This window comes from Ailuropoda melanoleuca, chromosome X (genome assembly GCF_002007445.2).
Source record: "Ailuropoda melanoleuca isolate Jingjing chromosome X, ASM200744v2, whole genome shotgun sequence".
NCBI classification, from domain to species: Eukaryota; Metazoa; Chordata; class Mammalia; order Carnivora; family Ursidae; genus Ailuropoda; species Ailuropoda melanoleuca.
In genome coordinates, this window is record NC_048238.1 from 112,216,209 (window position 1) to 112,243,565 (window position 27,357).

The 27,357-nt window shown below is 38.7% G+C and overlaps 2 protein-coding genes and 1 pseudogene across 4 annotated transcripts in view; all 3 read left to right on the plus strand.

The window, feature by feature from the left end:
• Positions 1-13,308, plus strand: part of BRCC3 (BRCA1/BRCA2-containing complex subunit 3) — a 61,755-nt gene extending 48,447 nt beyond the window's left edge. For all 3 annotated transcript variants that reach the window (XM_034649664.1, XM_002930251.4, XM_002930252.4), the window contains 4 exons: positions 6,251-6,382; positions 6,859-6,902; positions 11,189-11,348; positions 12,465-13,308. In XM_034649664.1, coding sequence (XP_034505555.1) covers positions 6,251-6,382; positions 6,859-6,902; positions 11,189-11,340 — 328 coding nt within the window. In that variant the 3' untranslated portion in view covers positions 11,341-11,348; positions 12,465-13,308. The remainder of the gene's footprint in view (positions 1-6,250; positions 6,383-6,858; positions 6,903-11,188; positions 11,349-12,464) is intronic.
• Positions 13,309-23,047: 9,739 nt separating this feature from the next.
• Positions 23,048-23,919, plus strand: LOC100475846 (annotated as a pseudogene).
• A 2,744-nt stretch (positions 23,920-26,663) lies between these two features.
• The window catches only part of LOC109488451 (phosphatidylinositol-binding clathrin assembly protein), a 46,788-nt gene continuing 46,094 nt past the window's right edge, over positions 26,664-27,357 (plus strand). The window contains exon 1 of the mRNA XM_034649066.1: positions 26,664-26,742. Coding sequence (XP_034504957.1) covers positions 26,664-26,742 — 79 coding nt within the window. The remainder of the gene's footprint in view (positions 26,743-27,357) is intronic.

Sequence of the window (27,357 nt, forward strand, 5' to 3'; positions counted from 1 at the left end):
CTCCCATAACCTACATTTCTGAGTGTGGATTTTTTTGAGTCCAGATTCTATTTTAGCTTTCTGTTCTACTAACCCGTCCACCAATTTGCTGATAGGTTCTTCTCCCTCATTTACTCTGGCCATCAGAGCCTCTATTTTTGACTGCATTTGATTCATAGCATTTTTAATTTCTGTCAGATTCACTCTCATTTCTGCCCTTAGAGATTCTATATTCTCATTTACATTTTCGTTAATACTTTTTTCAAGTCTACACATCATCTTGACCATTGTTACTCTGAATTCCATTTCTGATAATTTAGTTACAACCATATCCATTATTTCTGTGGCAGAGGCCACAGACTCTGTATCATTTCTTTGCTGGGGGGGACTTCTCCTTCTCGTCATTTTGATGAGGAGAGGTTGCGGGGTTGTCCAGAGCCCAAATTATTGACCGGGACCCAGGCCATGCGCCCTTGTTTTATAGGGATCTTAGGGATGTGGGCTTCTTGATTTTTCAGCCTGCCTTCTGGCGAGGGGCCTGCCGGCTGGTACTCAGAAAACCCTGTTTGGGTAGAGTCTCCGTGTCCCCTGCGAGGGGGGATGGGGATGGGCACCCTGTGAGCTGGTATTTCCGGGCTTTTGTTCTCTGGCGGCTTTCCCTGGCGGTCTGCTGTGCCTCTTCTGAGAGTCAGAGCAGCAGTGGCCGAATCTCAGCCTCTGTCTCAGAACAGAGGAGATCGCGGGCCGTTCTCCACTGATGTTCTGACCACTTTAACTCTGTTTCTGTTGGTGCTGCTCAACCCTGCAGCGTCCCAGGATGTGCGCCCCACACCCGGTGTCCCAGCCCTCACTTCCAGGGCCGGCGCGTCTCTGTCCTTTGTGTTTCTAACACCGCCAGCCGCCCCCAAGCTCCGTTTTGGCGTGGTTCGCGTGCACTCTGGAGCTCCGGTTTTCAGACAGGTCGCGCGCGTTCCCTGCTCACTCGTGGAATCTCTAATAAACTGCTGAATACAGCTGTTGAGAGCAGTCATGGTACCTTTCTTCCTGATCTTGGGAGAAATCATTCAGTCTTTTACCATTATGATGTTACCTGAAGGTTTTTTTCCCTTAGATTTGAGGAAATTTCCTTCTATCCCTAGTTTGCTGAGCATTCTCTTTTTCATCAATAATATTTCAGAGAGAGAGAGTGCCTCCTTTTCAATTTAACGGGAGATTTTTAAAAAAAGGAATGAAAGGCTTTTATAGAAAAATCAAATTTCCACCCTGGGTGGTTCAGTCCTCTCAGTAGATACAAATAAGCATTTGTAGAATTGATTCTTCCTTAAGTATTTGGTAGATTTCACCAGTCAAGACTTCTGGGCCTGGAATCTTCATTGTGGGAAGCTTTTCAACTACCAATTTGATTTATTTAATAGATATAGGGCTATTCAGGTTATATATTTATATATTTCTTTTTGAGCGAGCTTTGGTAATTTTTATCTTTCAGGGGACTTATCCATTTCATCTAAGTAGTTGAATTTATTGGCATAAAGTTGTTAGAATAATATCTTTTATTGTTTATTATCTGTAAAATCATTGTAATGTCATCTCTCTTGTTACTATATTGGTAATTTGTTTCTCTTTTCTGATAAGTCTGGCTATATGTAACAATTTTACTGAATATCTCAAAAAATCATTTTTGTTTCATTGGTTTTCTCTGTTGATCTGTGTACTGTTCCATTTATGTCAACTCTGATATGTTATTTCTTTCTCTTTGTTTACTTTATTCACTTGTTCTTTTCTCTATTTCTTTTCTTCTATTTGTTTTACGGTGTGTGAAAGCTGAGTTTATTTGTTTGAGATCTATTTTCTTTTTTTATAGAAATTTATTTAAATTTCCAAGTACTCCTTTAGTTGCATCTTACACATCTTTCTGTGTTTTCCATTTTTATTCGGTTCAGAATAATTTGTAACTTTCCTTTTGACTTCCTCATTGATCCATAGGTTATATATGTATGTCTGTATGTATTATTCAGTTTTATTAAGATATAATTACATAAAACATTGTATAAGTTTTAGGTGTAAAGCATAATGATTTGATTCATGTATATATTGCAAAATAATTGGCACAAGTTTAGTCAACATCCATCATCTTTCATAGTTACAAATTGCTTTTGTGTGTGTGTGTGTGTGTGTGTGATGAAAACTTTTAAGATTTATTCCCTCAGTAACTGTCAAATATATAATACAATATTGTTAACTATAGTCATCATGTTGTACATTACATCCCCAGAACTTACGTCTGTTTTAATTAGATGAATTTACATATTAAAGAAAATTATTTTAGAATTAGATAGCAAAGGAAACCCAATTCTACGCTCTATGCAAGAGTCAAACAAAACACAAAGATTCAAAATGGCTAAAAATAAACAGATGGACAAAAATATATCAGGAACATGGGAACAGTAAGAAAGGAGGGGTTGCAATCACAGCAAGATCAAGATCAAAGGCAAGGAAGCCCACTATTTTTTTTTCTTTATTTCTTCTTTTTCTTTGGGTGTATTTTCACTGAGATAATTTTTCCATATTTTATTTTATTTTTTTAAGTTTAAGTTTTTATCTTCACTCCAGTTAGTTACCATACAGTGTAGTATTAGATTCTGGCATACAGTATAGTGATTCAACACTTGCATACAACCCCTGCTGCTCATCACAAGTGCCCTTCTTATTCTCCGTCACCTATTTCACCCATCCCCCACCAACCTTCCCTCTGGTAGCCATCAGTCTGTTCTCTATACTTAAGAGTCTTTTTCTTGGTGTGCCTCCTCTCTTTTTCCCCCCTTTGTTCATTTGGTTTGTTTCTTAAATTCCACACAAGTGAAATCACATGGTATTTGTCTTTCTCTTCTGACTTATTTCACTTAGCATAATACTCTCTAGCTCCATTCATGTCATTGCAAATGGCAGGATTTCATTCTGTTTGATGGCCAAATAGTATTCCATTGTGTATATATACCACATCTTCTTCATCCATTCAGTAGATACATGGGCTGTTTCCATACTTTGGCTACTGTTGATAATGCTGCTATAAACATCAGGGTCCAGGTTTCCCTTTGAATTAGTATGTTTGTATTCATTAGGTAAATACTTGGTGCAATCGTGGGATTGTAGGATAGTTCTATTTTTAACTTTTTGAGGAACCTCCATACTGATTTCCACAGTGGCTGTACCAGTTTGTATTCCCACCAACAGTATAAGAGGATTCCTTTTCCTCCACATCCCCACCAGCACCTGTTGTTTCTTGTATTTTTTATTTTAGCAGTTCTGGCAGATGTGAGCTGATATTGTAGTTCTGATTTGTATTTCCCTGATGCTGAGTGATGTTGAGCATCTTTTCATATGTCTGTTGGCCATTTGTATGTCTTCTTTGGAGAAGTGTCTATTCGTGTCTTCTGCCCATTTTTCTAATTGGATGATTCATGTTTTGGGGTTGAGTTTTATAAGTTCTTTCTGTATTTTGGATGCTAACCTTCTATCAGATATGTGATTTGCAAATATCTTCTCCCATTTAGTAGGTTACCATTTCCAGTGCTCTTCATTTCTTTGTTTCTGTCTGTTACTATTTTCTTTCTTCTTGAAGAATGTCCTTTAATGTTTTTGGTAGTGTAAGTCTTTTGGTGAAGTACTCTTTCAACTTTCATATGTCTGAAAAAAGTCTAATTCCATCTTTAAAAAATATTTTAAAGAACTCTGGGGTGGCCATTTTTGTCTTTCAGAACCATAAAGATATTTCTCAACCATCCAATGAGAAACTGGCTATCATCTTTACCTTTGTTTCTGTTTACTTAATATGACTTTTTTTCTGACTTCTCTTAAGATTTTCTCTTTTTCACTAGTTTTAAGCTATTTGATTACAGTGTGCCATGGTGTAATTGTTTTCATGTGTTCTGTACTTGGGTTTCATTGTGCTTAGACATGTGGATTTACATTTTTCATCAAATTTACAAAAATCTCAGCTGTTATTTCTACAAGTTTTTTTTTTCTTTTCCACTCTCTCGTTTTCTTTGGATATTCCAATTATACACATATTTGGCCACTTGACATTGTCTCACAGTTCTCTGATGCTCTGTTCTTTGTTTTTTGTCTTTTTTTTCTATCTGTGATTTATTTTATATAGTTTCTATTGCTATGTCTTCAAGTTCACTAATCTTTCCTTTGGTAATGTTTAATTTCCTGTTGATCCTATCCATGTTCAATTTTTCCTCTACCTTCCTGAACACACACAGAGTATTTATAATGATAATGGTTATTTTAAGAAGCTTGTCTGCTAATTCTTTCATCTTTGATATTTCTAGCTCTGTTTTGGTCTGCTAATTCTTTCATCTTTGATATTTACAGCTCTATTTCAGTTGACTTATTTTTTTCTTATGTATGGGTCAGATTTTTCTGCTTCTTCCTATGCTAGTAATTTTATATGAATGCCAGATACTGTTAATTTTACTAAATGTCCCTTTGAGGTTTCATATCTAGCCAGAAAGCACTTTGCTTATCAGCTTTCTTTTATTGTTAGAAAGAAAACTCATGTATCTGGACTTATTTTTTTCTTTCTAAAGAAAAGTTAATAGGCTTCTGCAACTCTAAGGAATGTTTTCTCACCAAAAATTAAGGAATGTTTAATTGAATAGATTGGGAGGTGTGGAAAAAAGAAAAATGAGTTAGACCACTCATTCCTGGAATTGGAATCCTGGATTCCTTGGAATCACCTAAGTAGTTTAAAAAATGCACTGAGCCTGTCTGAAAAGGCTATATACTACATTATTCCAAGTATAAGACATGCTATAAAAGGAAAGGAAAAACTATGGAGACAGTTAAAAAAGATAAGTGGTTGCCAGGGGTTAGGGAGGGAAGAGAGTTGAATAGGGAGCATAGGGGATTTTTTAGGGCAGTGAAATTAATCTGTATGATGTTATAATGGCGGATACATGCCATTATATATTTGTGAAAACCCACAGAATGTACAACCCCAAGAGTGAATCCTTTTTTTTAAAAAAAGATTTATTTATGTATTTATTTATTTGAGAGAGAGAGAGGGCAGGAGGGAGAGGAAGAAGGTGAGAGAATCTGAAGCAGACTCTGTGCCAAGCACAGAGCCCGATGTGGGGCTTGATCATGACCTGAGCTGAAACCAAGAGTCAGACACTTAACCAACTGAGCCACCCAGGCGCCCCAGTATATGTGAATTTCTTACCTATTTCCCCTGAGGGGAGAGAATGGAAACTGAGGGCCACTGGTGAACACTAAGTTAGAACAAGTGAGCATTTCTATGAGTAATCCCATCTACATCATGAATCTGATGGAATCACTGAGAAGTCTGCAGCTACGCTTCCCCAGGCTTTGTGATCAATGTGTTCAACCCCAATGGCAACTTCTCAACCAAAAACAGCATCAATTAGCTATTCCCCTTGTCTGCGGGAGTGAGTGTAAGGACCTGGAGCTCCCAAGACCTCCATTAAGTTTATGAAAGTGGCCTCACATTTTCTAGGAGAGTAGGGAATATTGACTCTGCAAATGGGCTTCTAATTTGCTCCCCAGAGGAGCTCAGTTTTAATTCAGTCAGCTTTGAAGTTGAGCTACTAAATGAATGACAGGAATGTCTAATATTTGAGTATTGTATCCCAAAATTTCTATTAAGATTATAGAAAACTTCTGATTATGACAACTCGGCATTAAAAACTAACCCACTTCTTGGTACATAGCCAAAGAAAATAAAATATGGGTCTCAAAATGATATCTGTACTCCAATGTTCCTTGAAGAATTATTCACAATAGTCAAGATATAAAAACAACCTAAAGGTCTGTCAGTGGATGAGTTGAAATAAATAAAAATAGTCAAACTCATTGAAGCAGAGAGTAGAATGGTGGTTGCCATGGCAGGAGTGGTGGAAGGGAAAATGAGGAAGTGTTGGCCAAAGGGTACAAAGTTTCAGGATGAATGAATTCTGGAGATCTAATGCACAACATGGTGACTACAGTTAACAGCACTGTATTATATGCTTGAAATTTTCTAAGAAGGTAGATCTCAAGTATTCTTACCACACACACAAAGAATGGTAACTATGTGAGGTAATGGATACATTAATTGGCTTGAGTGTGGTGATCATTTTACTCAAAACATCAATATCAAAACATCAATTTGTACACCTTAAATATATATAATTTGTTTTTGTAATTATACCAAAATAAAGCTAGAAACAAACAAACATAAAACTGACCTGAACTGACTGTCTTGCAGGTATGAGAGGATTGAAATCCCAATCCATATTGTGCCTCATGTGACCATTGGGAAAGTATGCCTTGAATCAGCAGTTGAGCTGCCCAAGATCCTGTGCCAAGAGGAGCAGGATGCATATAGGAGGATCCACAGGTAGGGCCTTCCCTCCTCTCGTCTTTACTTCTCCTCTTCTTGAGTCGCCTTTCCTTTCACCTCTCTGTGAGAAAGTGTGTAAATAATCTATTTCACATTCATTTCTCTCCTGCTACACTTGGGATTCTTCAAGGACAATGGTACTTTTTGGTTGTTAAAAAAACAAAAAACAAAAAACAACTATATCTTAGTAGCCCTATTGACAAGCACTGGGTCTTGCCCAAGAAATGTGTACTATATGAAGTGAGAGACAGTAATTTCAAATTATCTCTTTGAATTATCTTGAGGTTCTGAATAAAATTACATCCTCCAAATCATGAAAAATTTAACTGTAATGGAATTTAAATTATACATATTCATCTAATCCAATTTGCAAAGGTCTGGTGCAGTTTATCATTTTGTTACATAGACCATGACCATTTTGTTTTCCCTTCACTGCTGCTTTGCTACTAACCTAAACTATTTTATCCCTTTAGCCTTACACATCTGGACTCAGTAACCAAGATCCATAATGGCTCAGGTAAGATTTTTTTTTCTAGAATATAGGCAGTGATATCTGAAATACTCAGCTGACAGAAACAAATTTAGTTTAAGTGCTTGAAGTAATAGGTTCAAGTTCTCCTTGAATTTCCTTTTCCAAGAGCTTTGCCATTCATTAATCCTGCTCCCAACTTCTCTTTTGAACCCTGCAGACCCTTTACTATATATGCTACCCAGAATAAGGCTGGAGGAAAGACTAGAACAAACTTTATGATCGACTTTCTCAGTGGTATACTCGTACTTGTTTAATACCCAGTTCTCAGGGAGGAGGAAGGGCCCTGGTTTTTTGTGTTTGCCAGTTTCCATGGTGCAATATTCCTACCATGGCTGATTTCAAATAACTAATGTGGCCTCAGCCAGCTCACAGACTTCTGAAATTTCAGTAGTTGGCTTTCGTGAGCTGATCTAAATTGGTCCCAGCACACCAATACCAGCCTATTATGGTGGGAGTTGAAAGAGATGGATAGACAGATAAAAGGGAGGGTATTAAGGAAGAAATCTTTTCATGTCAATAGACACAGAAAGAATTCGTATACAAGGCCAAGGAGCAGAAAACTCAAAGAACATGCATACTAACTCACTTTTCTCCAGCATACACACCTACCCTACCATACCTTCTCTTTGAATAACCTTGATTCCCAGGACATTTTGTGTAGTCTTTCCCAGTGACTGGCAAAGTCACCAGTGAGGAAGAAAAGGAAGCTTTCAAGTTATAGGCCATTACTTTGAGAGGAAAAGAAGATATGGCTTGGTATATCTCTCCCATCATTTCTATCTGGAGGTAAAACATGACAAAGAATTAAAAGTTGGTAGTGTATGACATGTAGCCATATTCTAAAGCCACAGTAATTTAAATAGTATGGTAATAACTAAAAAATGAGCAAATAAATCAGTAGAACTGAATAGAGCCCACAAATGGGCCCATGTGTATATAAGAATTTATATTTAAGAAAGATATTACTTCAAATCAATAAAAAAGTGTGGATTATTCACTAAATACTGTTGGACAGTTACTTTGCTTGATAGTTTATTCATTCAGGAAGTATCTGAGTGTCAGCTAGGCACTATTCCAGGTACTGGGGTTCAGTGCTGAACAAAAGAGACATTCTTAACTTTCATGGACTTCTCTCCTTCTATTTCCATTTGGGGGAAAATAGGTTCCTAACTAACATCATACACACAAAATAAATTCCAGATGTATTTAAGCTTCTAAAAAAATGTTCAAGTTTGTTTGTTTGTTTGTTTATGTAATCTCCATACCCAATGTGGGGCTCAAACTCATGACTCTGAGATCGAGAGTTGCAGGCTCTTCTGACGGAGCCAGCCAAGTGCCCCTATATTTAAACGTTTACTATTAAATGTGGGATAGCCACTTTGGAAAGGAGTTAGCAATTACAATTACCAAATGTTCCACCAGTTGTACATACACCCCAAAGAGTTGAAAGTAGGTGTTCAAACGAAAACTTGCATAGGAACATTCATAGCAGCATTATTCACAATAGCCAAAAGGTGGAAACAACCCAGTGTCTGTCAGTGGGTGAATGGACAAAGTGTGATCCACCCATACAATGGAGTACTGCTCAAAAGAAAAGGAACTACTGATACACGAACCACCTGGATGAATCTCAAGAGCAGGATTACACAAGATGCTACATACCTGATTGTTTGTTTATATGCAATTCAAGAATAGGCAAAGGTAATCTGTGGTGACAGCAAGTAGATCAGCAGCTGCTGGGGCCAGAAGTGACTGCAAAGGGAACTGCAGAGGGGCCTCTGGGCTGATGGAAAGGATCTGTTTCTTCACTAGGGATTGTTACTACAGGTATACATTTGTCAAAACTCAATGAACTGTACACTTTAAATGGGGTCGTTTTATTGTCTGTAAATTATACCCTTTATAGCTCATTTTATTTTATTTTTTAAAGATTTTATTTATTTGAGAGAGAGAGAACACTAGCAGGGGGGAGGGTCAGAGGGAGAAGGAGAAGCAGACTCTCTGCTTAGCAGGGAGCCTGGTGTGGGGCTTGATCCCAGGACCCTGGGATCGTAACCTGAGCTGAAGGCAGACGCTTAACTGACTGAGCCATACAGGCGCCCCCCCCCGACCTTTATAGCTCATTTTAAAAGTTAAAAAAATATAGGAGGAAAATACAAGAGGATATTTTTCAAACTCTGGGAAGACTTGGCCTAAGTATAATCTGAACTCAGAAAAAGCTGGCTAAGTAAGAATGAAAGACTTGGGGCACCTGGGTGTCTCAGTTGGTGAAGCGTCTGCCTTTGGCTCAGGTGATGATCCTGGGGTCCTGGGATTAAGCCCTACTTTGGGTTTCCCTCCTCAGTGGGGAGACTGCTTCTCCCTCTGCTCCTCCCCCCACTCATGTGCACTCTCTCTCTCTGAAATAAATAAAATCTTTTAAAAAAAGGAATGAAAGACTTTTATAGAAAAATCAAATTGTTCATAAATATCTTTAGAAGAAGTATGGATTAAGATGGCAGTTTTTCACCTTTTCTTTTGGCAAAGATTAAATTGAGAGGTAACTAGGTGAGGATGTGGGGGAAATGAACAGTCCCATATACTGTTCCTGGAGGTATAATTTGTCACAATCTGGAAAATACTGGCTAATCCGTTTTAAAATATACATGTACTTGAATCTAGTATTCCACCACTAGAAATGTATCCTTCAAAAATTTGTAGGACAAGTATGCAAAAATAAATTTAAAGCGATATTAAGCACAGTCTTTATAGTAGCAAACAAATGGATGCCACTGAATTGTCCATCAGTAGAAGACTCATTAACTTGGTACATCCATGGGGCGCCTGGGTGGTGCAGTTGGTTAAGTGTCTGACTCTTGGTTTCAGCTCAGGTCACAGTCTCAGGCGCCATGCTCAGTGTAGAGCCTGCTTGGCGCTCTCTTTCCCTCTCCCTCCCCGTCTGTCCCTGCTCTGCTCGTGTGTGCTCTTTCTCTCTCTCTGTCTCTGTAAAATAAATAAATAAATCTTTAAATTGGTACATCCATTCTGATGAATATTGTGCAGCCCTTAAGAAGGAAAGCCAGATCTTTACTGACACAGAAAGATGTCGTTGTTATGTGGTAAAAAAGTAACATCCAAAATCATACAGTTTTTATCCAAAAGAATACATACAAATGCTCACATGTACACACATATGTCATATACATATATCTTGGAAGATATACCCCACAGTATTACAATGGTCATTTCCAATAACATAACATAATAAAAAATTACTGTTAAAAAAATCAATGTCATATATATTTTTAAAGGTTTTGTTTATTTATTTGAGAGGGAGAGAACACGAGCAGGGTGGAGGGGCAGAGGGAGAAGCAGGCTCCCTGCTGAGCGGGGAGCCTTATACAGGGCTCCATCCCAGGAATCATGGCCCAAACCAAAGGCAGATGCTTAACCAACTGAGCCACCCAGGTGCCCCTCAATAAGTCATGTATCATGAAGGAGAAAAAGGTATTTCCATTAGGCAGAGTTTGTTTTAGAATGAGTGCTATAGAGGCTCCTGGGTGGCTCAGTTCGTTGAGCATCTGCCTTTGGCTCAGGTCATGATCCTGGGGTCCTGGGATTGAGCCCCGCATCAGGCTCCCCCACTCAGTGGGGAGCCTGCTTCTCCCTCTCCTTCTCCCCCTGCTTGTGCTTTCTCTCTCTCTGTCAAATAAAAAAATAATAAAACCTTTTTTAAAAAATGAGTACTATAGAATCTTTGTCTCACCATCAAGCTGAACATGAAAGATGGTAAGTCCCTTGCTTTTCATCTCTCTGTTTTTTCCTCATTTTACAAGAGTAGCTTTCAGGTGAGTTCAGTTAACGTATTTATTTCTTAAATATACAAAACATTTGAGTAATTTTCCTAGTGGACTTGTGGAAAACTAAGTTGCAGAAAGCAGAGTTCTAGCTCGCTAAGGTTTATGGTCATTTGTCATGCACACTGTGCAAAGGCCTAAGGATTGGGGAAAGAAACCTATAGTACTTAGCCCTTTTGCATAAGGGAGTAAAGAGCTGGCTATCTTTCTGCTTTCTGCATAGCCAGGCTCCCCTCTGGCTTATGGATCTAGGGATATTCAGGATGGCCTCAAAATAGGTGTCTTCTTTGCTCAGCATTCCTGTCTTCTCCCGGCTAGTGATATAAAATCATCTGCTAGTCCTACCTCCTGCTCCAACTCCTTCTTTATGTGCCCACAGTTGGGGGGGGGCATTGGTGGTGGAGTGTTATCTTATCTGTGTTTTTCCTATTAAAGTATTTACCAAGAATCTGTGCAGTCAAATGTCAGCAGTCAGCGGGCCTCTCCTACAATGGTTGGAGGACAGACTGGAACAAAACCAACAGCATTTGCAGGAGTTGCAACAAGAAAAGGAAGAGCTTATGCAAGAACTTTCTTCTCTAGAATAAACAATGGGGTAAACAAACTTTTTTTTTCAATTTGTATATTAAGCACGGTCTAAAAATTCACCCACCTCATTTGTAGTTGGACAATGGAGCAGCTCTCTTTATCTCCCAGTGGATGAATTTTTAATAATGCAATAAACACAAGGTGTCTTCCTGAAAAAAAAAAAAAGGTTCATTAGGACTGAGTGAGCCCTCTTACCTGTAACTGGCCTACAAAGTGCATATAAAGATGCTTTAAGTAGAATATTAAAGTTTTTTTATTAAAGTTTTCTTTTAAGGGCTATGGAAGGTATGTTGGCAAGGACATCTTGTAATAAAATGTCCTAGGAGCACATTTTATTTTATTTTAATTTCTATTTTTTTATAATAATATTTTTTATTATATTATCTTAGTCACCATACAGTACATCCCTAGTTTTTGATGTAAAGTTCGATGATTCATTACTTGCGTATAACACCCAGTGCACCATGCAATACATGCCCTCCCTAATACCCATTAACTTTGAAGTCTTCTTGATCTCTAAAATATTAGGTATTCTAAGATACCTATCAAAGGTTGAATCTATGTGGGTGCCCTTTCTAACCAAATAGATGAGTTCAAGCATATTTGACCCTGAAGCAAATTCCTGTTGAGCAGATCCTATTTACCTAGGAACTGCCATTATAATATAAATATGTTTTTCCAGAAACATTAAGGACCTAGGATGTAACAAAAATCATGTTTTAACAAGTTCTGTTGCATTATTCTTTCCATGTATAACCACAAAAGGTAAGTGTGTCTTTAGAAAAGAATCCAGCATACTGGAATTAAAGTGGGCATTGGAGGAGGTGGGAAGAAAACAATCCCAACAGTAGTGACAAAGGGTTGGGTTTTGTTTTTTCTTCTTGTTTCTCCCTAGATTATTGTTTTTCACATTTCAGTGTGTAGTCCACCTGCATGAGAATCACTTGGAGGTCAGACTTTATCTCTGGGGGTGGAACCTAGAAATCTTCATGAACTCTCCAGCTGATTCTAAGGCATACTGAAGTTTAAAAACCACTACCATAGGTCATATGGAGTGTAAATGCTGTATTTTCCTTAATTTCCCACAGCCACAGTTCTTCTCTATTCTTTTCTTTCCCTATAGGGAAAACGAAAATATCCAGGTATAAAATTAATTACGCTAAATCAATTTTGGAGAAGTTGGAAGACTCACATTACCTGACTTCAAGACTTCCCATAAAGCTGCAGTAATCAAGACAGTGTGGTTTATGCCCAACTAATTTTGACAAAGGTGTAAAAGCATTTCAATGGAGTAAGGATAGACAGTCTTTCCAACAAATTATGCTGGAGCAATTGATACCCATAGGCAAAAAAATGAACTTTGACCTAAACTGCACGCCTTAGACAGAAATTAACTCAAAATATATTATGGACTTAGATGTAAGATTTAAAACTTCTGGGGAAAAAAAACATAGAAAAATCAGCAGGATCTTGGGCTAGGCAACAAGCTCTTGGCCTTCACTTCAAAAGCACAGTCCTTAAAAGGAAAACAATATACTAGACTTCATCAAAATGAAAAACTTTTGCTCTGTAAAAATTTAAGAGGAGGAAATCATCGAGGGAAGTTATCTGCAAACCATATGTCTGATCAATCTAGACTATATAAAGTCAACAATAAGAAAACCATCCAATTGAAAATGAGCAAAAGACATGAATAGACATTTCACTAAAGAGGATATATGGATGGCAAGTAAGCACATGAAAATTTGATGTTGAACTTCAGCAGTCATCAGGGAATGCATATTAAAACCACAATGAATTATGATTACATACTTATCAGAATGGCTAAAGAAAAAGTAGTGGAAATACCAGACACTGTTGAGCATACAGACTGGATCTCTCATACATTACTTATAGGAATGTTAAATGGTACAGCTACTCTATAAAAGAGTTTGGGAATTTCTAATAAAAAACATCCATGTATCATACAACCCAGCAGTTACACTCCTGGATATTTATCCCAGAGAAATGAGAAGCTGTGATGGCACAAAAATTTGTACACAAATGTTCTTAGCAGCTTATTTGTAAGAGCTAAAGACTGGAAATAACCCAGATGTCCTGCCATTGAATGAGTGATTAAACCAAACATCTGTACCATGGAATACTACTCTGCAATGAAGAGAAACAGATGACTATTGATATACACAACTTGGGTAGACCTCAAGGGATTATGATGAATGAAAAGGCCAGTCTCAAAAGGTCACATAGTATATGACTGCATTCTTGAAATGACAAAATTATAGAAATGAAGAATAGATTAATGATTGCCAGGGATAGGGACTGGAGGGGGTATGGGATACGCGTGACTATAAAGGGATAACACAGGATGTTCCTTTGTGCTGATGGAACAGTTCTGTATCTTGATTATGGTGTTGATTACATTATCTGTGCTAAAACTACATAGACCTACACACACCCACAAATGAATGCATGTGAAATCTAGTGAAACCGAATAAGGTCTGTAGTCGAGTTAGCAGTATTGTGCCATTGTCAATATGTTGGTTTTGAAGTTATACTATAGTAATGTAAGATTTTGCCACTGGGGGAGGGGGGAACTGGGTAAAGGGTACGTGGGACTTACTGTACTATTTTTGCAACTTCCTGTAAATCTATAATTACTACAAAATAAAAAGTTAGACATATTAAATAAGGAACTAGGAGGAATGGTACTTAGTTTATGAAATAAGAGTGATGAAAAGAAAATCCAAGGGGAATAAAATGATTTGAATGTTTTTATAGGCCAACGTTGAGCACATGTCCCTTTCCTTTTCTGGGCTTCATTTTTTTCATTTATAAGGTTAGAGTGGATCACCACCAAGTTTCCTTTTAGTTCAGTGTTCAGTCTTTAAAAGTGTTCAGCATCACAAGGAACAGTGATGTAAAGAAGATGTATCAATACTTTCCCACCTGCACCAATGGTCTTACTTTACACAAAATATTGCACTCCTTGTGCAACCTTGTATCCCCCTTCTGGTCAGTAGATTCTCTGTTTTCAATCATAGCCAAGACTCCGATGGGAACAATATATACACTTGCCTTCTCTCTCCATTTTGTCATTTCCTATTCATTCAGGTCATTGAGTTCTGACCTCTGTCCATATCACTCCATTCAAACCACTCCTGCTAATGTCACCAGTGACCTCCAGGACATAGTGAATGTCAATAGATGCTTTTCATGCCCTTAATGAACCTCTCAGTCTTGATGCAATTGGCCACTCTTCTTTGAAATCTGCCTATCTTGCCTTCTGTTATTTTCTGGTTTTCCTCTTCTCTAGCTATTCCTTCTCTATTCATTCATAGGATTCTCTGTTGTTGCTTACCTATATGGAGTTGACAGACAAATCTGTGTGAATCTAGATCTACATTTCCACCTGCCTTCTACACATTTCCACTGACTCTCTTAATACATCTAAATCTGAACTCATGGTTTTCAATCTAAACCTTATTTAGGGAATATTTCTTACCAGTGTTTCTTAACCTCAGTGAACTAGACAACAATTTGCACAAATCAGAAATTGAATAGACATCTTTAACATCTCTCTCCATCACCTTCTAAACTATTTACACTAGAGTTATGGCAGTTTGAAATTGTTTTTCTAACCTGATAATCAAGTTACTTGATTGTGCAAATAATGAGGAAAGTGGGAGTTAGGTTTCTCAGAAAAATAACTTACATACATGAAAAGATGGAAGGGTAAAATGAATCTCAAGAGATTGGATTGAAATTAGAAGTATTAATATGGAGTTTTTTCAAAGGAAAAAATTTTATATGCACAGATAGTGATATATGTTGTATGTATACTTATATACATACATTTCTTCCTTCTATCCACTAGCAGAGATTAGAAGTAGCTATGAACACATCTATTACCTAGATGTTGGTTCTCAAATACCGTCCTTCACTAAAGGTAAACAGCGACCCCTGGAAGAAATGGCACGTTCCAGGGCTGGGGCAGAAAAAGTATGTTGCATTCCCAGACCATCTTTTTGAACCATTTAAGTAAGCAAATTGGTCCAGCCTGAAGGGGCTCCCATTGGCCAAATCTGGGACCATTTGCGCCTCAAAATAGAGTAAAGGATTGTAATACTTTGAATAATATAATGATGTAAGTCCACATCGATAAAAATGAATAGGTGGGTCAACTAATAAATATAGAAGGAATGATGAAATTAGACAATTACCCTTGGGTAATCATCATAGTAGTGGTTGATTCAGGTGAAGGTCATCATTGGAGGCTAAGACAGGTTGATGGGTGGTTTAACTGTCAAGGACATGAAAAATAGGTTAAAGCCAAGGAGTTTCCCTGAACGAAAAGACGTTTAAGACATGAGAACTAAGTACAATGCGTGTTTCTATATTGGATTCTGGACCAGAAAGGAAAAAGAAATTGTTAGGACAGTTGCAATATTTTAATGTGGTCTTTGGGTTGGACTGTAGTGTTGTATTCCCTGATTTGGGGGGATATGCGAATAGGGTAACAGCTCTGCCATGGTGCCCTGGTACCTGTATGGTCTCCACATATGCCACATACTTAAGGCTTGAACTACAGCTAATCTGGGTCTTTGCAAAACAGCTTGAGATCCTCCTGTTAATGAGAGGATGGAGGCCTATAAAGAACTTCTCTGAAGCCATTTGCCACCCATCTCCCTAGCTCCCCTGGAAGACTGTCGTGAAGCAATTTGTCATTGCCTCCTTGGTTGAGGTATGAGGATCACTCACTGCCTGACCCCTCTCAGTAGAAATGCTTAGCTGCAGCATAGCAGGGGCTCCTCGGCAATGGGATGTCTCACAATTCACACTGCAGTCATCCAGCCCCTTTCATTTTGGTTTTTATCCATTTTGGTGTGTGGGACAAGGACCACAAGGAACTGGTACCTTTGATTTCTCTTCCTTCTGCTGACAACGTAAGTAATAAACTATCTGAATCTAAAAAGGGCTTGGGTGGCTTAACCCAACAAATCTGCCAGTCTTGGTCTTGTGCCTTACAAATTTGGTGCCCAACATGAGGCTGGTAAACTTAAAATGCCCTTTTAAAATACAAACAGGGCCTGTTTAAGGGATAAGATAGACTCCTCAGGATCTGGTAGCACAGCCCCCACTATCCTACATGTTCAGGGATTGCACGGTCTAGGTTAGAAGATACACATTTGGAAGTTAAGCAGCAGAAAGTAGGACTGAAATAAGCCACCTATTTGGTGCCTTAGCTGTCATTAAAAGTTCAGATTGTTATAGCTGACAAAAAGCCACTTAGGGGCACCTGGGTGGCACAGCGGTTAAGCGTCTGCCTTTGGCGCAGGGCGTGGTCCCAGCGTTGTGGGATCGAGCCCCACATCAGGCTCCTCTGCTATGAGCCTGCTTCTTCCTCTCCCACTCCCCCTGCTTGTGTTCCCTCTTTCACTGGCTGTCTCTATCTCTGCCAAATAAATAAATAAAAATCTTTAATAAAAAAAAGTTGTGGTCCATATAACAGTGGAATATTACTCAGCTATCAGAAAGAACTAGTTCTCAACATTTGCTGCAACATGGACGGCACTGGAGGAGATAATGCTAAGTGAAATAAGTCAAGCAGAGAAAGACAGTTATCATATGGTTTCTCTCATCTATGGAACATAAGAACTAGGAAGATCGGTAGGGGAAGAAAGGGATAAAGAAAGGGGGGGTAATCAGAAGGGGGAATGAAGCATGAGAGACTATGGACTCTGAGAAACAAACTGAGGGCTTCAGAGGGGAGGAGGTAGGGGAATGGGATAGGCTGGTGATGGGTAGTAAGGAGGGCACGTATTGCATGGTGCACTGGGTGTTATACGCAACTAATGAATCATCGAACTTTACATCAGAAACCAGGGATGTACTGTATGGTGACTAACATAATAAAAAAAAACATTAAAAAAAAAAGAATACTGGGTACGTGATCACCCATCTCATGAGGCAGTGGTTCCACCCCTGGAGAAGCCAACTGGAAGGATCTCAGACTGTTGCCCCCCCCCCCCCCAACCAAACTGATCATTTAACTCCTAGAGCAGGTTGTCATACAGAGAGAAACTTGTCATTGTCTCTATCTTCAGCTCCAGAGCCTTGGCTCAGAGATTTTCCCTAGGGGGAGAAGCAGTGCATAAAACAGCTACTCCTAATCTCTTCCTGGTGGAACTGCCTTCATTTGCAACAGAATGTGGAACAGTTCAAGCCTAAGGGCACTTGTACAAATGGTTGAGATTATGGTGAAAGCCAACGTGTGGAAGTGAATAGCCAGAACAATCTTGAAAAAGAAGAGCAAAGTAGGAGGAACATACTAACTGATTTCAAAAACTCATACAAAGTGATGGTAATCAAGACAGTTTGGTACTGTCACGATGGTAGACATATAGATCTCTGGAATAGAACTGAATGTCCAGAAGTAAACCCACACATCTATGGTCAATTTATTATCAATAAGCATAGCGCGACTATTGAATGGAGGAAAATAATCTTAACAGCTGGTGTGGGGACGATTGCATATCCACATGCAATAGAACGAAGGTGGACACCTACCCAACACCATATTCAAATATCAACCCAAAATGTGTCAGAGACCCAAATATAAGAGCTAAAACCATAAAAACCTTAGAAGAAAACATAATAGTAAATCTTCATGACCTAGGTTTTGGCAATGGAGTCTTAGATATGACACCAAAAGCACAAACAACAAAGAAAAGGTAGATAAATTGGATTTCAAAAAGTGAAAAGAACACAGAGTGTGAGAAAATATTTGCAAATCATAAAAATAAGATTCTAGCATCCAGAATATGTAAAGAACTTTGACAACTCACAAAAAAATATTTAATGGGCAAAGCATATAAATAGGTATTTCTCCATAGATAAGCAAATTGTCAATAAGCACATGAAAAGATGCTTGACATTATTAGTAATCAGGGAAATGCAAATCAAAACCACTGTGACATACCACTTCTCACGTGCTAGAATAAACAAGTATGATAATTACAAGTGTTGGCAAGGATATGGAGAAATGGGAGCTCTTGTACACAACTGCTGGGAATGTGAAATGGACAATAGTGGTTCCTCGGAAAGGTAACTCCACTCCTACGTATACATCCCACAGAACTGAAAACAGGTATTCAAACAAGTTATACACGACTGTTTATGTCAGAACTTTTCAAAATAGCCAAAAGGTAGAAACAACCCAAATATCTACAAACTGTAATGGATAAAGAACATGCAGTCTTTCCACACAATAGAATATTATTCAGTCATAAAAAGAATGAATTACTGGCACTTGCTATAACATAGATGAACCTTGAAAACATTATGCTACATAAAAGAAGGCAGATACAAAAGGACACATATTTTAAAATTCCATGTATATGGAATGTTCACAACAGGGAAATCCACAGAGACAGCAGATTCATGGTTGCCAGAGGCTGGAGGGAGTGAGGACACGGATGATAGCAAAAAGGTATTGGATTTCTTTTTGAGGTGATGAAAATATTCTAAAGTTAACTCTGGTGATGGTTGCACAACTCTGTGACTATAATAAAAACAATTGACTTGTACACTTTAAATGGGTTGTATGGTCTGTAAATTATGTCTCAAAAAAGCTGCTCATAAAAAATGAAAAAAAGAAAAGAATCTTTCATGCAGCTCCAGCCAACCTTGCAGGGTGGCCTCTTTCTCTCTACCTTGAACTCCCTAAGCTTCCAGCTGATGAGATAGAATGTAGTATCTCTTTTTGTTAGAACAAAAACAAAAACAAAAAAAAATTCTTCTTAGAGTTTGGACAAAACTTGCAGTGAAGAGAAAAAAAGTGTAAAGTAAACTTGTGATGTGAAAGAGGCTTGGGCCAATTAATTGTATGCATTGTAAAATGTGTAATTGGTGTTAAAATATGTTACATGTTTAAACTACACATATTTATAAAGTGTTAGAAACTTTCTCTGATGTCCAAAATTTTTACTCTATAAATAATGTCTTGGTTGCGGCAAGTTGAAAGTTTCAATCTCCATGGCTGTGGAGTGACTGATAACCCCCAACAAAATCCTGATGCCTGCCTGCTAGGGAGTATTTCTTGAAACAATGGGGTGAATTCACAAGGCTTACTCTTTCTGCCAGCATGAGAAAAACAGCTTGCTGTCTTTCACAAGATAAAGAACTTCATGTTCCTGATTAAAAAAAAAAAAAAAAGCTGTAACTCCTGCTAAAAATTGTCCCATTTGTTCTGTGGTAAAAGAAGCCGCATCAGACCTTTGATCCCCTCTTGGGCTGTTGGAGATTGAAACTATTCTGGTTCTTTTTTTCATGGACATTCCTCATACTCCCGTGCTTATGGCTGATACTGCTGTATGTACCATAGGACTAGATGTGTTGAGAATGTTTCTTACTTCTTCGAGTTGTGAGGGAGGTTCCACAATTAGAATGGTGATGTTGGGGTAGGTGAACACAGCAGTGTGGCACAAGGGAAGAAGTATAGGATACCAGGACAAGGGAAGTGGGGATCACTATCCTAATGAAGGAGCCAATAGAAACAGGAGCTGCTAAGGAAACTATTCAGCATGAAGTCTACAGCCTGAAGGACGCCTGTTTCCACAAGCTCCTTCATTAGTACAGTGATCTTTACCCCAGTGCCTTCCCTTTCCTTGAGGCCTTTGGTACACGGAGGTTCCTGAAGATGCCTAGGCCTAGTTCAAAGATATATAAGCTCACTTAAGGCCAAAATGGGTTTCTCACCCCCTCCAACCCCCAAATTAAATATTTTTATTTAAATTGGAGGTACCTTTCCAGGGAATTGACACATTTACAAACCAAACCACCACCTTAAGTGTGTGTTGCACCAGGACTGAGCCTCAGTTATCCAATGATTATTTTCAGTACTGGGCTGTTGCAGTTGTGCACCCCCCCCCCAAAAAAGGCTTAAAACTGTACGTGAGTGAATTCTACCAAACATTTAATTAAGAATTTATATCAACCCTTCTCAAAATTTTCCAAAAAATTAAAGAGGAGGGAACACATCCAAATTCATTTAGTAAGGCCAGCATTACCCTCATACCAAAGCCAGATGAGGACACACAATAAAATGAAATTATAGGCCAATATCCCTCATGAATATAGATGTAAAATTCTCAACAAAATACCAGCAAACCAAATTCAACAGCACCATGAAAGGATCATACATCATGATCAAATGGAATCTATTCCAGGGATGCAAGGATGGTTTAACATCGACAAACCAATCAATGTGATACACCACATTAACAAAATGAAGGTTACAAATGTACCTCAACATAATAACAGCCATATCCAGCAAGCCCACACCTAACATCATCCTCAATTGTGAAAAGCTGAAAGCTTTTTCTCAAGGTTCAGAAAATAAAACAAGGGTGCCAACTCTCACTACTTTTATTTAACCTAATCCTGGTAGTCCTAGGCAGAGCAATTAGGCAAGAAAAAGAAAAGACATCCAAACTGTTAAAAAAAAAAGAAGCAAAATTATCTCTGTTTGCAGATGACATAGTCTTATATGTAGAAAAACCTAAGGACGCCACCAAAAAATTCTTAAACAAATTCAGTAGAGTTGCAGGATATAAAATCAATGTACAAAAATAAGTTGTGTTTCTATACATTGGCAATGAACTATCTGAAAAAGAAATTAAGAAAACATCCCATATACAATGACATTAAAAAATAATCAGGAATACATTTAACCAAGGAGGTAAAAGATCTGTACCACTGAAAACTATAAGATACTGATGAAAGAATTTGAAGAAGACACAAATAAATGGAAAGACATCCTGTGTTTAAAGGTTTAATATTGTTATTTTTAAATATCATTAAATAAGCATCATTAAATTAATATCATTAAAATGATTATCACTACCTAAAGTGATCTATAGATTCAATGCAATCCCTATCAAAATTCTAATGGCATTTTTCACAGAAATAGAATAAAATATCCTAAAGCTCCTAAGGAACCACAAAAGAGCCCAAATAGCCAAAGCGATGCTGAGGCTTTGTTCAAATGGTATTACAAAACTCTAGTAATAAAGCATTGTGGTACTGGCATAAAAACAGACGCACAGACAAATAGACCAGAATAAAGAACATAGGAATAAACTTGCATATACATGGTCAACTAATCTTTGACAACGGGGAAATGATAGTCTTCTCAGTAAGTGGTGTTGGGAAAACTGGATATCCACACACAAAAGAGTGAAATTAGACCCCTATAATACACAATACACAGAAATTAACTTGAAACAGAGTAAAGACTTAAATAGAAACCTGAAACCACAAAACTCCTAGAAGAAAACACAGGGAAAATATCCTTGATATTGGTCTTGGTAATGATTTTTTGGATATGATACCAAAAGCACAGAAAACAAAAGCAAAAATAAACAAGTGAGACTATGTCAAACTAAAAAGCTTCTGTACAGCAATGCAAAGCATCAACAAAATGAACATATAACGTACAGAATGTGAGAAAATATTTGCAAATCATATATCTGATAAGAAGTTAGTATCCAAAATATATAAGGAACTAATACAACAGTAGCAAACAAAACAAAACAAAAATAAATAACCTGTCAAAAAATGGGCAAAGGACTTGAATAAATATTTTTTCCAAAGAAGACAAATGGCCAACATGTATATGAAAAGCCAGGAAATGCAAACCAAAACCACAAAATATCACATCACACTTGTAAGGAAGGCTATTATTAAAAAGACAAGAGATGAGGCATCTAGTTGGCTTAGTTGGTGGAGTATGCAACTCTTCATCCTGGGTCATGAGTTTGGGCCCCATGTTGGGTGTAGAGTTAACTTTTAAAAAATCTTAAAAACAGACAAGAGATAAGTATTGGCCAGGGTGTGGATAAAAGGGAACACTTGTACACGGTGAATGGGAATATAAATTGGTTTAGCCATTATGGAAAACAGCATGGAGATTCTTTAAAAAATTAAAAATAGAACTCCTGAATGATCCAGCAATCTCATTTTGGGGTATATATCCATAGAAAATGAAATCAGGATCTCAAAGAGATATATGCATTCCCATGTTTATTGCAGCATTATTAATGATAGCCAAGATATGGAAACAATCTAAGTGTCCACTGATAGATGAATGGATAAAGAAAATATGCTGTATATACAATGGAATATTATTTAGCCATAAGAAGGAAATGCTGCCATTTGTGACAATACGGATGAAACTGCAGAACATTATGCTAAGTGAAAGAAGCAATGTACAGAAAGACAAATAATGTGTGATCTCATTTTTATGTGGAAACTAAAAACATTGAACTCATATAACCAAAGAGTAGAATGATGGTTGTTGCCAGGGGCTGAGCATGGGGCAAATGGCAAGAAGTTGGTCAAAGGGTACAAACTTGCAGTTATGAGAGATTAGTGAATGTATAGTGTGGTGACCATAGTTAAGAAAATTGTATACTTGGAATTTGCTAAAAGAGTAGATTTTAAGTGTTCTCACCACACACAGTAAAACTGTAAGAATGTGTTTACATATATTAAGTCCTCAAGCAAACTCAAGAGCCCAGCAATGGGGTGGAAAGTAGCTTTTACCCAACCCCATTTTATCTGTGGCTGCACTTCCAGGAGTGGTGGCATGAAGTGGGCTGTGCTGAGGGGAACCCAGCAGGAATTGGAGCCATCGGAACCACCACCATGACTGTGGGCAAGAGCAGTAAGATGCTGCAGTATGTTAATTACAGGAGAAGGTACAAGCATATGACTTTGATCCTCTGTGACTGTGATGAGTTCAGGAAGGTCTAGCCGAAGAACTCAAAACAAGCAGAAAGAGAAGAGAAGTGAGTCCTTGGTCTGGTGCTCCTTGGGGGGAGAACCTAGTCTGAATGACAGTTAGAGGGATCTCCTCCCCAAAACACTGGCATTGCCCGAGTGCCACTTGCTGGAGCTGCCAGAGACCCAGGGATTGGGAAAGCTCCTGGCAGAAAAATCCCAGCAGGTGTTCCAATGCCCTAGGCTCCTACAAGACTTGCTGGGCCAGTCTGCAAGTCTGGGAGGTTGGTGGGCCATCCCAAAAGGTGATGACCACACAAGGAAGAGGCAATGTTGCAGCCACTGCAGCTGCTGTCACAGCCAGTATTGCAAGGGCCCCCACCCAGTACCCACCTGGCTGTGCGGGCCCTCCCCTACCTATGGGCTGAGGGCACCCCCTCTAAGCATGATGGGCCCACCACCTGGCATGAGGCCTCCCATGGGTCCCCCAGTGGGGATCCCCATCTGGACGAGGAACTCCAGTGGGCATGCCCCCTACAGGAATGTGGCCCCCTCCGCCAGGGATGTGAGGCCTTCTTTGACCCTTGGCTACAGATTCATGGCAGTAGCTCCACAGAGGCCTGAGCGCAACCCCCCAGGGCCAGGTTACCACAGACCTGTTTGTTTGCTATGCTGTTGTTCTCAGAGTCTCCTGGGATTGTCTGGTTTCCCTTTCAGGGCCCCCTCCCCCTGGAATGCACCCACCAAGGCCCTGGACTCATCTTGGCCCTCCTCAGCACCCTGCGTGTTTCCTGTAAGGCTATACATAGTCCTTTTACTTCCTTGTGGCCTGTGAAACTAGTTTATAATAAACTATTAAGAATATTATAAATGTAAAAACTAAACCCTCATATCATAACACCTTAAAAGAAAAAATGACATTGTACAGACTAAATATATAAAAAACTTTTATTTGTTAATCATACCTCAATAAAACTGAAAAAAAAATTACTCAATTTAAAAATGGGCAAAGGTGGCCACCTGGGTGGTTCAGTTGGTTAAGCATCTGACTCTTGATTTCAGCTCAGGTCTTGGTCTCAGGGTCATGAGTTCAAGCCCTGCATTGGGCTCCATGCTGGGTATGGAGCCTACTTAAAAAAATAAAAATACACAAAAATGGGCAGAGGATCTGAATAGACGTTTCTCCAAAGTAGATACACAAATTGCCAATAAGCACATGAAAAAGGTCCTCTAAATTATTAGTCATCAGGGAAATGCAAATGAAACCTCAAAGAGACACCACTTCCCACACAGTAGGATAGCTTTAATCAAACAAATGTTGATGAGGATGTGGAGAAGTTAGAGTCCTTATACATTGCTTATGGGGTTGTAAAATGTTTCAACCACTGTGGAAAATAGTTTGGCATTTTCTCACAAAAAATTCAACATAGAATTACCATATGACCATGCGATTCCACTTGTAGGTAGATACCCACAACAACTGGAAACAGGTATAGAAGCAAATACTTGTGAAGGAAGTGGTATTCACAATAGTTCAACAGGAAAACAGCCCAAATACCCACCACTGAATGAATAGATAAATAAACTGTAGTATGCCATGCAATAGAATATTATTTGGCCATAAAAAGAATGAAGTACTGATACATGCCACAATATGAATGAACCTGGAATATATTATGCTAAGTGAAAGAAGGCAGTCCCAAAGGCCCACATATTGAATGAATTCATCATATGAAATGTCAGAAAAATCTTTAGAGTCATAAAGTAGAATAGTTACTTAGGAATCCATGGTTTAGGGGGAGATGGGAAGCGACAGTTAATGAGTCTGGGGTTTCTTTTCAAGGTGGTAAAGATGTAAATTGATCTTGGTGATGGTTGTACAACTCTGAATATACTAAAAGCTACTGAATTGTGGAGTAAATGGGCGAGTAATATGACATATGAATTAAATATCAATAAAGCTGTTTAAGAAAACATGTCCTGAAAGGACACAAGTGATATGAAAGTAGTGTATGTGTCTATCTAAACAAACCTCAACATTCTTTAATGGAATACATCAAAATACAAGACTCAACAAAGTAGAATTAACAGTGTCCAGTATTCATACAAAATTACTAGGCATAGGAAAAAGCAGAAAAATGTGACTCACGCATAAGGAAAAAAAATAAGTCAACAGAAACAGAGCTAGAATTATCAAAGATGAATTAGCAGACAAGCTTCTTAAAATAACCAATGTAACCATTATCAATATCCTCAAGGGCTTAAAGGAAAATGTGAACATGATGAGAAAAGCAATGCAAGCTATAAAAAGAACCAAATGGAATTGCTAGGGATGAAAAATAGAATATTAGAAATGCAACCTGTCCTGGACAGGATTAACAGAAGATTGGACTGCAGAAGATCAGTGAACTTGAAGAGATACCCGAAGAAACTCCCCAATTTTAAGCGTGGTGGGGAAGGGGAAGGCTCCAAAAATAAAAATGAATAGTTTCAAGTCACTCGTGATACAATATCAGGAAATATACTACACATTTAATTCGAACATTGCACCTAATAGTAGAAAAATACGCATCTTTTCAAGGGTACACAGACCATTGACCTTGATAGAGTATATTCTGTTTCATAAAATAAATCTCAACAAAGTTTAAAAGATTGAAATCATAAGAAATATATTCTTTGACAAAAAAAGCAATACTTAGGTCTAAGTGCTTGTATTATAATAGAAGAGGCGTCTCAAATAAGTTATGTAACCTACCTTAAGAATAACCAGAAAATAAAGAGCAAAATAAATGAAAAGCAAGTAGAAGGAAATAATGAAGAGCAGAAATCAATGAAATAGAAAACAGAATATAGAGAAAAGCAATGAAACCATAAGTTGGTTCTTTGAGAAGATCATTACACCTGATAGCTCTCTACCCAGAGCTAAGAAGAAAAAGAAGAGAGACAATGGTAACATCCCTACAGATTCCACAGATATTAAAAGATAATAAAGGCATAGTATGAACAACTCTATGGACTTATATATCTGAAGCTGGGTGAAGGATAGGGGGACATGTCCTCAAGCAGGAAATAGCTCTCATGATATGTGAACTTCCCAAGACCTGAAGATCTGCAGACCTTTCATCTAGAGTCCCCAACATGCCCCCCTTCATCATATTCAATCGATGGTTGTTTATTTTGTTATGGAGCATCTACTACGTGAAGAATCTGCCCTCGCTCCTCTGGAGATGCCCTGCCCCAAGCTCAATCCTGTCCTCGAACCTGCTTCTTGGCCTGCAGCCATCTTTCCCAGCACTCTTGCAGAACACCCCGGTGCCTCGCAGCTTCAAATCCCACTTCATAATGCTGCAGGTCTGCGTCAGGCTGCAACACGAAAAGGTTGCTTAGTGAAGGCTAGCTGCAAGGTCAGGCCTTTCTTCCGTCACCTCAGGAGCTCCACCTGCTGCCTGCTGTGCTATCCTTGTTCAGTCCGCTGGTCCGGAAGGGAAGGGACCACACTTAGGAGCCATCACCCTCGTGGCTGGCGGCCTGCGACGCACACATGGGGTCGTCTGCGTCCAAGGCTGCCCTCGGGGCGACCACCAATGAACCCACAGAGCCCGAGGCGAAACACCTGGCGGGTGAGTAGGAGGCCTGGTACAGACAGCCTGTGAGGCTTAGGTGCCTCTAATGTTAGCACCCCGTTCCCCTCCCCCAACCCCATTTTTTGGGCGGCAACATTGAGGGGGTATTTATTGAATTCTCATCCCTAGTCATCTTGGAGTGAGCCTGGAAGAGAACCACTGTCCTTTTGAAGTCCAAACTGAACTATTTACAAGTTATTCCAATAATTTAGGACACATGAAGTGGTGGAATAACAGCCCAGCCTTCCGAAAAAGGTCTAATTCCAAAGTCCATCCCAGCCCCCTTATAAATCATTACATTCAGCAAGTCTTGTGAAATAAAGGAAGGAAAAGTCTGTAGAGCAGTTCATCCCATAAGCAGTCCCAACCTAAGGTCAATTAATAGGCTTTAGAATGTCCAACAACATTTTTGGTGCCCCTGTGAATGTTTCCAGGGGACCAAATTTTGATTCTTGAAGCTATCTGTTGCTCAAAGATGGAAAAAACTCTCAGGTAGCCCTGCCCCCTATTGTCTGAGCTCACATCAAGCACTGACTTCATAAATAATATGTACTTTTGCCAGTATACATAAATCCCACCGCTTTCAAAATCCTCATAGCCAATTCACTCTTA